The sequence below is a fragment of the Loxodonta africana genome, chromosome 5 (genome assembly GCF_030014295.1).
Source record: "Loxodonta africana isolate mLoxAfr1 chromosome 5, mLoxAfr1.hap2, whole genome shotgun sequence".
NCBI lineage: Eukaryota > Metazoa > Chordata > Mammalia > Proboscidea > Elephantidae > Loxodonta > Loxodonta africana.
In genome coordinates, this window is record NC_087346.1 from 122200453 (window position 1) to 122213165 (window position 12713).

Genomic DNA, 12713 nt, shown 5'->3' on the forward strand with positions numbered 1-12713 from the left:
TGGGTATGAAGAATATTCGCTGCAGAGAAAATAGCATGTGCAAAAGCACTGAATTGATCAGAGGTTCATAGAACCTCAAAAAGGCCAATGTGGATAGAATTCAAAGTTGAGAGTGGGGCTGGGTGACAAGTTAACACTGTAGATGTAGGAAAAGTTATGCAGATGTGATAGCACAAATCAAAGACCGTTATATCCTATTTAATAAAGAGTATGTGATTTTAGAAGAACGGTATTTTAATGGACAGATCTAGAGAGGATATGTTTTCAAGGGGTGATGAATTCAGTTTTAAAGTTCAAGGTGCTTACACGACAGTTGTATGTCCCTTTGATGACTTGAGGTATGGGCGTGGGGTTGAGTTAAATGGGAGAAAGAAGGATGGACGGAAGAGATTTTAGAATTTTTTGTGTAAAATTGATAGTTGAAACTGAGAAAAGATTGTCATTCTTAGGTAGAGAGAATAAAGACAAAAAATGGAGAGTAAAGAGAAATAATAAGTCATTTTATAGATGGACTCTGATAGAAAGAATGGGAGAAAGATGTGGAATAGAACTTACATTCTTAAAAAGTCCTGACTTACTAGACCAGTTAAGTCTAGAGGACTGCTTGAGACTATTGCCCTGAGATACTCCCTAAAACTGAACTGCGGTTATCCTGTGCTGTCATTTTTTAGTGAAATAACAGATTGCAATACAAAATAAAGGATATTATGCATGAATACAGTGCTCCATTAAAAAATCGTCTATATGAGACCAAAAGGTCAACAATTACCCTGAAGCAAAGATGAGAAAGGGGGTCGAGAAACGAGAGTACTAGAAACAGAACAACCAGAAACGAGAGTACTAGAAACAGAACAACCAGAACACAGTGAGAATTTTGATACATTGCAAAAAATGTAGCTAATGTCACTGAGCAATCTGTGTAGAAATTGTCAAATGGGAACCTGATTTTCTATGTAAACTTTCACCAAAAACACAATGAAATACTATTTTAAAAAAGTCATTTTCGAGGTACATGCTTTTTGACCTCATTTCTATATGAGGTTGCCCATTCATCATCCTGAATCGTAGTTCCAATAGCAAATACAATTTTGGGGCTGCATGGGAGGAGATAGGAAAATCATAATGGCACTGGCATTTAAATGACTCTAAAGAATGGATACAATTTTGAGGTATTCCTAACATGCGTTTAGTGATGGGGCTCCGAACACAGCCAGTGATGGAGAGATGCTGTCAGAGAACTAATGGGAAACCAGGATGGTGTAGTATACATCTCACCAACTTTCAGAGGAGGATGATACACCCAGCCAAACATCATCTCGCTGACTGCAACTATGCTTGACTTATCTGCTATGGCAGGAGATTCTAGTCGGAATATGGACTTGGTACTTGTTCTCTGCATGGAGTGGTTTAGTATATTTTTTTCCTAACCAGTGATTTCAGACACTTGGGACCTGCTCAGAAAGGACCTGCTCCCCTGTGAAAGGGGAGAGAAGAAACCCCATAGGCGCATGAACATATGCAAGTTGCCTCAAAATCCAAAGCAGCCATAAAGCTACTAGGATGAGGACTCCAGTCAGTAGTATAAACCCCTTTATGGGTGCTACGTCTGTCCAGTCTGGTTGAGTTGTACACACGAAACACAAAGGGTTGGCAAATGAAACCCATTATTAGTAAATGTAGAAAGCAAACCACAAACAATAGATTTATGGGCAACCACCCTACCCCACCCCTATGCATGCCCCACTTTGTACCATAGCAGAGGAACCTGCTTATGTCTCAAAGAGGACCTGTTTACCTTAAAACTGATGTCCACTCTTAGGTCACTGGGTGGGCATGCCTTGGCTCGGGTGTCAGCAGGTGTACCCTGGTTCAGGTGCTGTGTTCATGTTGCCGATTCAGGTATTGGGTTGTGTGGTGTGGGTGTGCTTGCTCTCTCCGTCTCTCTGTGGTTCCTCTTGGCTAGCTCTGTCTCTGTCACTGACTGGTCCAGCTCTCAACCAGCAGCCTCCGGACAACCCTGGGCCAGCCCCAGCTCTAGGTCTGCATCACGACAGCTCTCGAAGCAGAACTCCTCTGTGGGGGACCTCAGTCTCAGTGGACAGGCTCTCTGCGCTCCCAGCAAGCTCCCTATGCTCCCAAGTATTACAGCTCTCAGCTCAGCTGAGGCTTCTGCTGTGCTGCCTTTTCAGTAGGCCGGCTCAGCCTCACAATGCAGTCTACTCTGCTCTAAGAGCTGGTTTGGCCTCACACATCCGCCATTGAGTCACTCTAGGCTCTGCTGCGCTCTCCACTTTGGCTCCACTGCTGCGTTCTTGCCACCACCATTTTTCTTAATTTTCAGTGTTACGATTCAATGTTACACAGCCCTTTACCCATGTTACAGCTCTTTGACCTGGGCCTAGGATGTTCTCAGTGTGGAGACCACATGTCCAAAGGACTTGCTCTCCTCTAGGTGCTTGTTGATTAGGAGGTCCCCAAAACCTCTGTGAGATTGGCCATTTGTACAGGAGAACTCCTTTTCAATTTTAATGTCAGGTCTTCCTAGTGGGATCACAGCCCAAGGAATCCTCTTACATGGATTGCAAACCCAAGGCCAGAAAGGCAACATAAGGGAACCCATTGTACCCCCATAGGGATGAGTCCAAACTCTTCTGATATTCCAGGCATTCTGTAACGTGGCCTTGGTGTATGATTTCAGCCTCATCTCTCTTTTTTTTTTTTCTTAATTTTGATTGTGCTTTAAGTGAAAGTTTACAGATCAAGTCAGTCTGTCATATAAAAAAATTTATGTATACCTTGCTAAATATGCCTACTTGTTCACCCCCTAATGAGACAGCACACTCCTTCTCTCCACCTTCTACTTCTGTGTCCATTCAGCCACCTTCTGTCCCCCTCTGCCTTCTCATCTCACCTCCAGACAGGAAGTGCCCACACAGTCTCATGTGTGTACTTGAGCCAAGAAGCTCACTCCTCACCAGTATCATTTTCTGTCTTACAGTCCAGTCCAATCCCTGTCTGAAGAGTTGGCTTTGGGAATGGTTCCTGTCTTGGGCTAACAGAAGGTCTGGGGACCATGACCTCTGGGTTCCTTCTAGTCTCAGTCAGACCATTAAGTCTGGTCTTTTTTCGAGAATTTGAGGTCTGCATCCCACTGCTCTCCTGCTTCCTCAGGGGTTCTCTGTTGTGTCTTCTGTCGGGGCAGTCACGCGTTGTAGCCAGACACCATCTAGTTCTCCTGGTCTCAGGCTGAGTAGTCCCTGATTTACAGCCTAATCTCTTTTGACTCTACGCTATGACTCCCTTTATTTCTCTACTTAAAAAAAAAAAAAAAAGTCGCCATCAAGTCAATTCAGACTCATAATGACTCTTTATACATCTGGGGGTGTAGCTCAGTGGTATAGTGCGTGCTTTGCATGTTTGAGGTCTCAGGTTCAATCCCTGACACTTGCACGGATGTTTGTTCTAAGGAGCAGTAGTTAAGTTCTCAGCTGCTAACTGAAAGGTTGGCAGTTCAAACCCACCAGCTGCTCCATAGAAGAAAGATGTGGCAGCCTGCTTCCGTAAGGATTACAGCCTTGGAAACCCTCTGGGGCAGTTCTACTCTGTCCTGTACGGTTGCTGTGAGTCATTATGAGTTCTCTACTTTACACCTCCTTTACCTACTCTTTCTGGGCAGGATGGCACCCATTTATTTATCTATTTGGGTAAACGTAAGGTTTCTCACATTTGACCACGTCTGTGGAAACACCCCTGATTCCTTTTAAGCAGAATTTCCATTTTTGTACTCCTATGTCCCTTGGTTTGTACTCAGTTTTAAACTTTTCTCTCATTTCATTATATGGTTTCTTATTTAGAGATTCTTTGAATGTATAAACCCTGTTTGAATTTCCTTTCCCATACCGGGCTTAATAAACATTACATCCTTAGTAAGTAGTGGAAATTATGGAGTGGTTATCATGCCAACTTCTTTAGGAAGGTCCAGGCAAATGAAGACTGAGAACAACTTGAATCTAGGAGTGACCTTCTTGAGAAAAACTGTAATACGTGTATACCAGTTGCAAACAACCTAATTCCCGCCCCCCTCCCCGACTTTTTATTATGAGGGGAGAGGGTAAAAAGTAAAATGCTGTAGCGTAAGGTTAAGATTCTCATTATGAGAGCATTGAGTGATGTGGCTAAGTGATGCACTCTAGCAGTTTGTTGTCTTAGGTGTATAACCTTATACACAATATGTAGTGGCAGTAGTTCTGAAACGGTTCAGCTACAGTACCTGGTGTGGCCAGCAGATGCCTGCAAACACCATAAAATGATTTTGGGCAGATTGTTTTTTTTAAAAAATATGCTGCTGTTACTTTTTTTGTTGTTGTTACTTTAGAACTGTATATTGCTGTTCTAGTAGGGTTTTTTTTTTTTTTTTCTTTGCCTTTTAATTCCAGATGAAGAGAAAATTGAAAAGACATCTCTCTTAAAAGAAAGGGGGAATTTAATATTTTCCATTATGGGATATTAAGCCAGTGTGTGAGCGTGCATACTATTTTCATGTCATTTTTAAAATTTAGACTGAAGATATAAAAGGGAGACAATAGTAAATATTTTTTGCCATTCTCTTTTTGAGCAAGATCAAGAGAATTCCATTTTAATGTGTCTTCTGTATCTGTCTTTTCTTTTAATCAATACAGGAGATGTATTCAAAAGGAATAATTCCCCTTTCTGCTGTATCTACAGTACGAGTTCAAGGAGACAACAAATTTGAAGTTGTTACAACACAAAGAACTTTTGTTTTTAGAGCAGAAAAAGAAGGTAAGATGATTTCTTTATTCCTCTAAAAACATTCACAGACATTAAATTCTGTCCAGTCAGAAGATGGATAAATCAGTTACGTTAGAAATGTAAAGAAACCTTTAAATAAATTTATTTCTAAAAATTTGTATTTTTATGATTCATTTTTTTGAATGCTATAATGCTAAAACACAAATAAAAAGCAAATGCCAGCAAGTTGATTCTGACTCACATTGACCCTATGCAACAGAGTAGAACTGCCCTATAGGGTTTCCAAGGCTGTAATCTTTATGGAAGCAGACTGCTACCTCTTTCTTCCATGGAGTGTGGCTGGTGAGTTCAAACTGCCGACCTTTTGGTTAGCAGCAGAGTGCTTACCCACAGTGCCATCAGAGCTCCTAAACATAAATAAGTTAACTAGTAATTTGTTGTTTGTTTACTTATTTCATGAGACAAATATTTAGTGACACTCTACTCCTAAGCTCTGAGGACACAGCAGTGAAAAACGTAAACAAAAATCTCTGTCCTCAAGGAGCTCACACTTTAGCTATTGTTTTGATAGTGCAAAATGGGTATTTATGCAGGTTTTTTCTTATTAAAAAGTTGATTTTATGTAGGTTTATGTATGGAAAACTTTAGCTGAACACTTAGGCACAGTAATCATTCTCTAATAGATTTTGGGGCATCTTTTATATTTATTGAATCCTTTTTACCTTCATCATCTACTATGGATCACTTTATGGTGAAAATTGATCTAGAGATGGCTTGTGGTTTCTGTGTGAAGAAAAGGTGTACGGAGAGGTCTTTTCTCACTCATTTTTTTGGGGGATGCAGAAGGCCAGGGAAATTAAAAGTTCTCTTGTATAATTTCATAGCAGTTCGAATCCACCAGTCACTCCTTGTAAACTCTGTGGGGAACATTCTTCTCAGTCCTGTAGGGTCGCTATTAGTTGAAATGGACTCCACGGCAGTGGGTTTATTATGTCATTGTTGTGATTTGCACTAGTTTTAAATAATATAGGTAATGCCATCTATTACTATTACTAAAGAACTCCCCTTATTGCTTAGGATAATCAGTACATGAGTCAGTCTCGCTGCTGTTCACACTGGAGCAGTATTTTTAAACTATGGATCACTGCCTTCATTCATGCAATCAACTTAGTGGTATATGACCATACCAAAAAAGAAAATAGATAAATAGAATAAGGATATGAAAGCACATTGCTTTTAGTAAGCATCGTGAAATATACATATGTATATATTGTACATATGTAACGTAAAAAGTGTTTAAGGACTTGGTATTAAAAAATGTTGGAAGCTGTAGCCTTTGAGCAGGGGTCAGCAAGCTGTGTCTTGAAGTGTAAATCTGACCTGCCACCTGTTTTTGAAAATGAAATCTTACTGGATCACAGCCACTCTTATGAATTTGCATGTTGCCTGTTGCTGTTTTGTGGCTCAATGGCAGAGTTGAGTAGTTATAGTAGAGACCATACATATGGCCAGTAAAGCCTTAATTATTTGCTATCTTACCGAGAAAAAGTTGACCAAATCCTTGTTCTAGAGCATTTTATATAGAATTGCCTATGTGAGAAGATAGTTTTTGTGAATCATTGCCTGAAATTCAGAAAGTTGTCCACAGTTGTGATACTTAACATGGGACTTACATTTGAAACCACAGTTTTTCTCTTTCTGTGGTTCTTTGAAACACACCATATTTCTCTCAGTTGACTGTCACGGTAGTCTTTCATTTTGCCTCTGTTTCCACTGTCCTGTTTCTTTAAGGTGCTTATTACCTTCCCCATGGGCCTTTCAAAGTGAATTTCACATATGCCACATAGCCTGTGAATAGACATGCTCAATAAAGCCTTCAACTTTGTGTGAAAATCTGTTTAGCCATATTTACTTGCTACAGTTAAAAGTTAAACAGACACATTTTATTTAAGTAGAATGTATCAACCCACACGTGCTGAAAAGTTACATGCTTATAGTAAGCCCTTTGATTTATGGTTCATCTTTGTAATGTAAACTTATTATAGGTATTTTTATTAATTTTGAAAGAAATTATAGTTTGTTAAGTTTTAGGTCTTTAGTTTTTGAAACCATAGAAATACTTCCACAGTAGAAACTGAGACTGTATCGACATGGAATTATGAATAAATTATTTTCATTGAAAGTCATTTTTAGATAGTAAAAATTCACCCCTAAAGTCATACCTTTACTGGCTGTATAATCATCAGTAAATTATTTTGTTTCTCTGTATCTCAGTTTCCTCATTTATGAAATTAGAGTAATATCTGCTTTATAGAATTATGTGGGTGTGTGTATTTAGTATGAACCCTTCAGTTTTATTAAGTGGTCTTCCTCCCGTATATGTAAGTAGTTGATTATTTTCCATTTTGTGGGAAGTAGGAAATCAGAGTAGAATTGCCTGATAGGATTTCTAAGGAGTAGCTGGTGGATTCGAACTGCTGATCTTTTGGTTAGCAGCCGAGCTGTTAACTACTATGCCACCAGGGCTCCTAGGAAACCGACCATAGTGGCTTATGAAAAATGTAAGTTAAAGAACATTAAGACAAATTAGAATTTGCCCCTGTCTAATCAAAAAGTGGAAACCCTGGTGGCGTAGTGGTTAAGTGCTACGACTGCTAACCTCAAGGTCGGCAGTTCAAATCCACCAGGCGCTCCTTGGAAACGCTATGGGGCAGTTCTACTCTGTCCTATAGGGGCCCTATAGGGTCGCTATGAGTTGGAATCGACTCGACGGCAATGGGTTTTTTTTTTTTTTTTTTTAAATCAGAAACCAAGATCAAAGTTTAGAACAGAAAGAGGAAAGAAGTGGTTTGACACCTTACCGAGACAGATTCTTCACTTTCAGTGAAAAGGTGTTGAGTAACCTGTATACAACAATAGTTATCTTCCACAATGTTTTTGTCCAAAGAGTGGACATGACTTAGTTATACAAAACATCTTGGTGCAGTCCAGTGTAGAAAAGGTGAAAAGGAAGAAGTGTTTGTATACTAGCCCTTTCTAAGAATAAACTAATAACTGCTTTTTAGAGTTTACTTGGTGCCATGAGCAGTGCTGAGTTTTGTTTTTTTTGATGTACATTGTCATTTAATTCCTCACAATTCAATGCTGTAGGACATTTATCCTTTTTACAGATTAGAAAATTGAGGCTTAGGGATTACATAACTTGCCCTTAAGTATTGGAGCCAGAATTCAAACCTCTGTGACTCCAGAACCAATGCTCTTAACAGCTATTCTTTGCCTCCCCTGAGACTAGTGTCACTATTTCTAAACTGCTGCATCACCCACTGGCACTACAGTTGGACATCTTTACCCACAAGTTTTCTAAGGCTTCTCTTTGTTGGGAGTGAATTATTGGAAATAATAACTTTAAAAATATTATTCCTTAAGTAGAAAATTTTGTCTGGTTCCTCATGTCCTCAAGCAGAACCATTGGAATGGATCAGGTCATAACAGCTAATGGTATCTCCAGTCAGTTTTGGTCATTCATGAAGCTGTGTTACCTGTTGCAGGTGATTTTTTGAGTGGCCAGCTCTTATCATTAGAAGAGGGCTTAAGAATTCTGAGTGGTCAGTGTCTTTCCAGGGGCATTTTCAGTACTAGCTCTTCAACTGCAGGTCCTGTTGGAGGTTCCCTGTATTTCTGGCCACATTAGTAAATATAAGGCCCCTGAAAGACAGTCAAGTCTGTCTGTCTCGCAGCTCTGTGTTTCTAGATGGCAACTGCAGCCTTCTAGTGGCAGCTATGATAATGCAAAACCTTTTTTTTTTTTTTTTGAAAGACTACCTCTTATGAGAAACATAAATTTCTCTTAGTTGTTTTGGGCAAGCAAGCTTACTTTTGAGATTTTCAATGTTTTTACAAGCAAGAGATGGTACATTTGATATCCCTTTACTTTCTTGTGATATTTAGTCTCAGGTCCCTTAGTGTCTACTTTGTAGACTTCATCAAGGTCTTCAGGAAGTTTCTGACATAAGGTAATTCAGGAACTTGGCTAAAACTCTAAATGCCTTTAAAAATATTTATTATGGCCCCCCACATACCTTTTTAAAGCAGATTTTGTGGTTTTAAAATTGCCTATACGGTGACTGTTCCCAAATGCGTTTCTCCATCTTCAGCATCCCCCTTGAACCCCAGAATCATAGATTCAGCTGCTACTTGACATCTCAACGCAGATGTTTCATAACATCTCAAACGTCCTATGTCCAAATTCCTATCTCCACATTCCTCGGCAGACCTTCCTCTCTTGTCATCTTCCCCATCTCAGTAAATCTTTCCAAGTGCTTAGGCCATAAGCGATGGTGTCATTCTTGAATCTTTTTCCATCTCTGATATTTCATCCAGTCCATCAGCAAATCTTGTCATTGTCACTTTGGAAATATGTCTGGATTCTGACCAATTCTCAACACCTCCACCACTACCGCTCTGGAATAAACTACCACTTTATAGGGTCTCTGTGAGTTGGAATCCACTTAATGCCAGTGGATTTTTTTTTTTTATGTCTAGATTATTGCAGTAACCTCCCTGGATCCACAACAGTCATATTTTCAACACGGTTCTTGGAGTGATGCTTTAAAAGAAAGTCACATCCTGTCAGTCTACTTTAAATGCTCCCTTGTCTTTCAATCTCCCTGAGAGTAAGTCCTTATGGTGCCCTAACACACCTGTGTGATCTGCCCTTCTGTCCTTGTCTCCTTCCGTGCTCTCCCTCCATTTCAACTACAGGGGCCTCATGTTCCTTGAACTTGCCAAGTCTGCCACTGGCTTGGGGACTTGATACTTGCCATTGTCTTTATCCTGGAATGCTCTTCTCCCAGCCTGCTTCATTACTTCCTTCAGACTTTTGTTCAGCCATCTCCTTCCTGCAGCTTTTTCTACTAACCTGTAAAAAACAGCACCCCTTCCTCCAGCTCCTCGCATTGTCTACACATGTCGTTCTGTGCTTTGTTTTCTCCCATTGCCCTTACTACTGTGTAATACATTATATATCTACATTTTATTGCCTTTTTCCATTCACTAGAGCATAAACTCCAGGAGAGTTTGACCTTTGTACGTCTTGTTCACTGCTCCATTCCTCATATTCAGATCAGTTTCTGGAACAGAGTGGGCATTCAGTAAATATTTGTATGAATGAATGGTTATTGATTTCAAGACCAACTCTGGTGTCAAGACTTCTTCCTCTAATATCGATCCTGGGTTACAGTGAGGGATTTTTTGTTAGATTATATTATCTTATGAAAAGTAAAAGCCCAACTAAACTTTGTTAGAATATGGTATCGATACTTTGCATGTCCCTTAAGTAGTAATCCTCAGTATAATCAACCTTTAGTGACCGGTGAATGTGCCATTCCGGCTAAGTCCAGAAGTTCAGAGAATATGAAGTCTCTTCTGTTGAATTTATTTTATTTCCTTTTTTTGATCCTTACATTATAAGCTGACATGTCTGAAAACCTTAAGAGCTAATTTAAGATTGAGAGGACTGATAGTATCTTTTGTTTACACTCTAGTAAAATCAGAAGAATGTGGCCGTTTAAAATGTTATTCTTTGTTTTCCCTGCTACCCTGACCTCTTTTCCCAGCCTGTAATGCTATAGTCATAGCAAAGCAGTGTCTAGGTCAGAGCACAGTCTCAGAAGGATTGGTGCTTAGCACAGCGCTGAGATCAATATAGGCATGCAATAAATATTTGTTATTGGGAAGAATAAAAGTATCTTGGTGTGAAGAGCAAGTAGAAGTTAGCATACTATCCAGCTGCGCCCAAGACACCTTTCCAAGGGGAAATTATTATTTAATCTGGAATATTGTGATTTATCAGAATGTATTCCCATGCCTAAGAATGCACACACGTACGGCCCAATACAAATGACATTTGTAACGTGTTTATTGTGTTCGAATTATCTGTACCACGGTTTCTCTCCATTGACGTGGGTAATTAAGAATAAACTGAATGTTACTGTTAATCCCTGTTCTTTCTCGTGAGTATTTACTTCCTATTAGTAAATGAGGCCCTCAGGAACTAGATAATTCTTCTAGACTGTAAGGGAACCATTTGTTGAGGTGCAGCCATAATATGGTTAAATCCAACAGATGCAAATGCCAGTTTCCAGTGAATTCCTGAGATACTGAGTCATATGCTAATGGAAATGTAAAGCCACAAACACTTTGGCCCAGGTCATTAAATTTTGATTTACATTTCAAATGCTGTGATTTATGAGGGTTAACACACACAAAGAAAAAAACATTACTTCCCATTTAATTGGCAGGAATATCATGTGTGGAGTTAATGATCACAAGTGATAATAACCAAGTTAAGTTGAAGGTCTGCTGCTGTCCCTGAAAATGCGATAAATTATAGTGCAATCTGGATCTGTTTCTGTAGATGTAACGTAAAACCAAAAAACCCACCCCTTGCCATCCCGTTGATTCTGACTTACAGCAATCCCGTAGGATAGAGTGGAACTGCCCCGTAGTTCCAGGGAGCAGCTGGTGGATTTGAACTGCCGACCTTTTGGTCGAGTTCTTGACCACTGTGCCACCAGGGCCCCAATGTGTAGAGTAGCTGCTACATATTCATATTGGCTTAGCTGCCTGAATATTTCATGTCTTTCAGTGTATGATATATAGTGATGTTGAATTAGTTTGATAAATATTTCATCCTAAAATATAGGAACAAGCACCATTACTTGGGGATCGTGCAATAATATATTGAATAATTTTTTAATAAATACTTTGGCTTTGGTCATTAAAAACAAAACTGTTTTTAGTACTTTTGAAGGTGTGCAAAAATGAAGATAAGTTAAAAATTCAGACTCATACTTATGAAATACCTTTGGATTCATGCTTGAATATGAACAAGGCTGACATGGAGACAGTTCACAATGAAGTTCTTCGGGGCAGATATGTCTTAAAAGGATCTGAGAAACTCTGTTTCCAAAGCTTGGCCCTCATTTACTTTTTTCTCCTTGAAACATTTTCCTTACCTGGGATTCAGACTTCTTCCTCTCTTCTTTGCATTGACAATCCCTCCCCCGCCCTCTTTTTTTTTTTTTTTTAATACTTAGACCCCTTTCCAGCCTCCTAGATACAGTTGTACCTCAAGATTTGTCCATTTCTTTTATATTAAAAATTTATTCACTTCCATGGTTACTTCCATTAACATGTTGCTTTTTTTTTTTTTTTTTTAGCAGCTAGAGACTGAAAAAACCGAGATGGTTCTGTTAATAAAACAATCTCTTACCTTCTTTGTGTGGCCAGTTCATGATCCCAAACTACATATTTTCTCTGAGTAATTTATTGTGACTACTTGTCAAACGTATTCAAACCTATTTTAAGTCCCTATTGCCTTATTCAGGAGGCTTGGTGGTACGGTGGTTAAAACGCTCTGCTGATAACTGAAACGCTGGCTGTTTGAATCTATCAGCCACTCTGGGAGAAAGATGTAGCAGTCTGCTTCCATAAAGATTTACAGCCTTGGAAACTGTATGGGGCAGCTCTACTCTATCCTGTTGGGTTGCTCTGAGTCAGAATCGACTCTACGGCAATGGGTTTGTTTCGGGTTTTTTTAAATTGCCTTATTCCTGATTTCCAAGCTTTCAGAAGAGGTAGTCTACCTGCTGTCCTTCTGAACTTTTCCCTTCCTTGCTAAGAATCCTAATACAAAATTACACAGTGCAGATTCTCTAGCCACATTTCCTATAACTTCCTTGTGAATCTAAAATTATAAATATACTCATCTCCCAGTTAGTCCCTAAACATATATTAGCTCTTCCTGCCTTTGTTCTTGTGTTTCCCCCTGCTTCGAATTCTGTTTCAGCTTTTCTCACTTCCAAACTCCAGTTTTGTCTTTTGAGGGCCTAGTACAGATACCCTTTTATGATAGTGCCAAGAATAGTTGTCTGAGAGTTAAA

At 39.4% G+C, this 12713-nt stretch overlaps 1 protein-coding gene across 6 annotated transcripts in view; it reads left to right on the forward strand.

Moving 5' to 3' along the window:
- Positions 1 to 12713, forward strand: part of ARAP2 (ArfGAP with RhoGAP domain, ankyrin repeat and PH domain 2) — a 253934-nt gene that overhangs the window by 85221 nt on the left and 156000 nt on the right. For all 6 annotated transcript variants that reach the window (XM_064285968.1, XM_064285973.1, XM_064285970.1 and 3 more), the window contains one exon: positions 4680 to 4800. In XM_064285968.1, coding sequence (XP_064142038.1) covers positions 4680 to 4800 — 121 coding nt within the window. The remainder of the gene's footprint in view (positions 1 to 4679; positions 4801 to 12713) is intronic.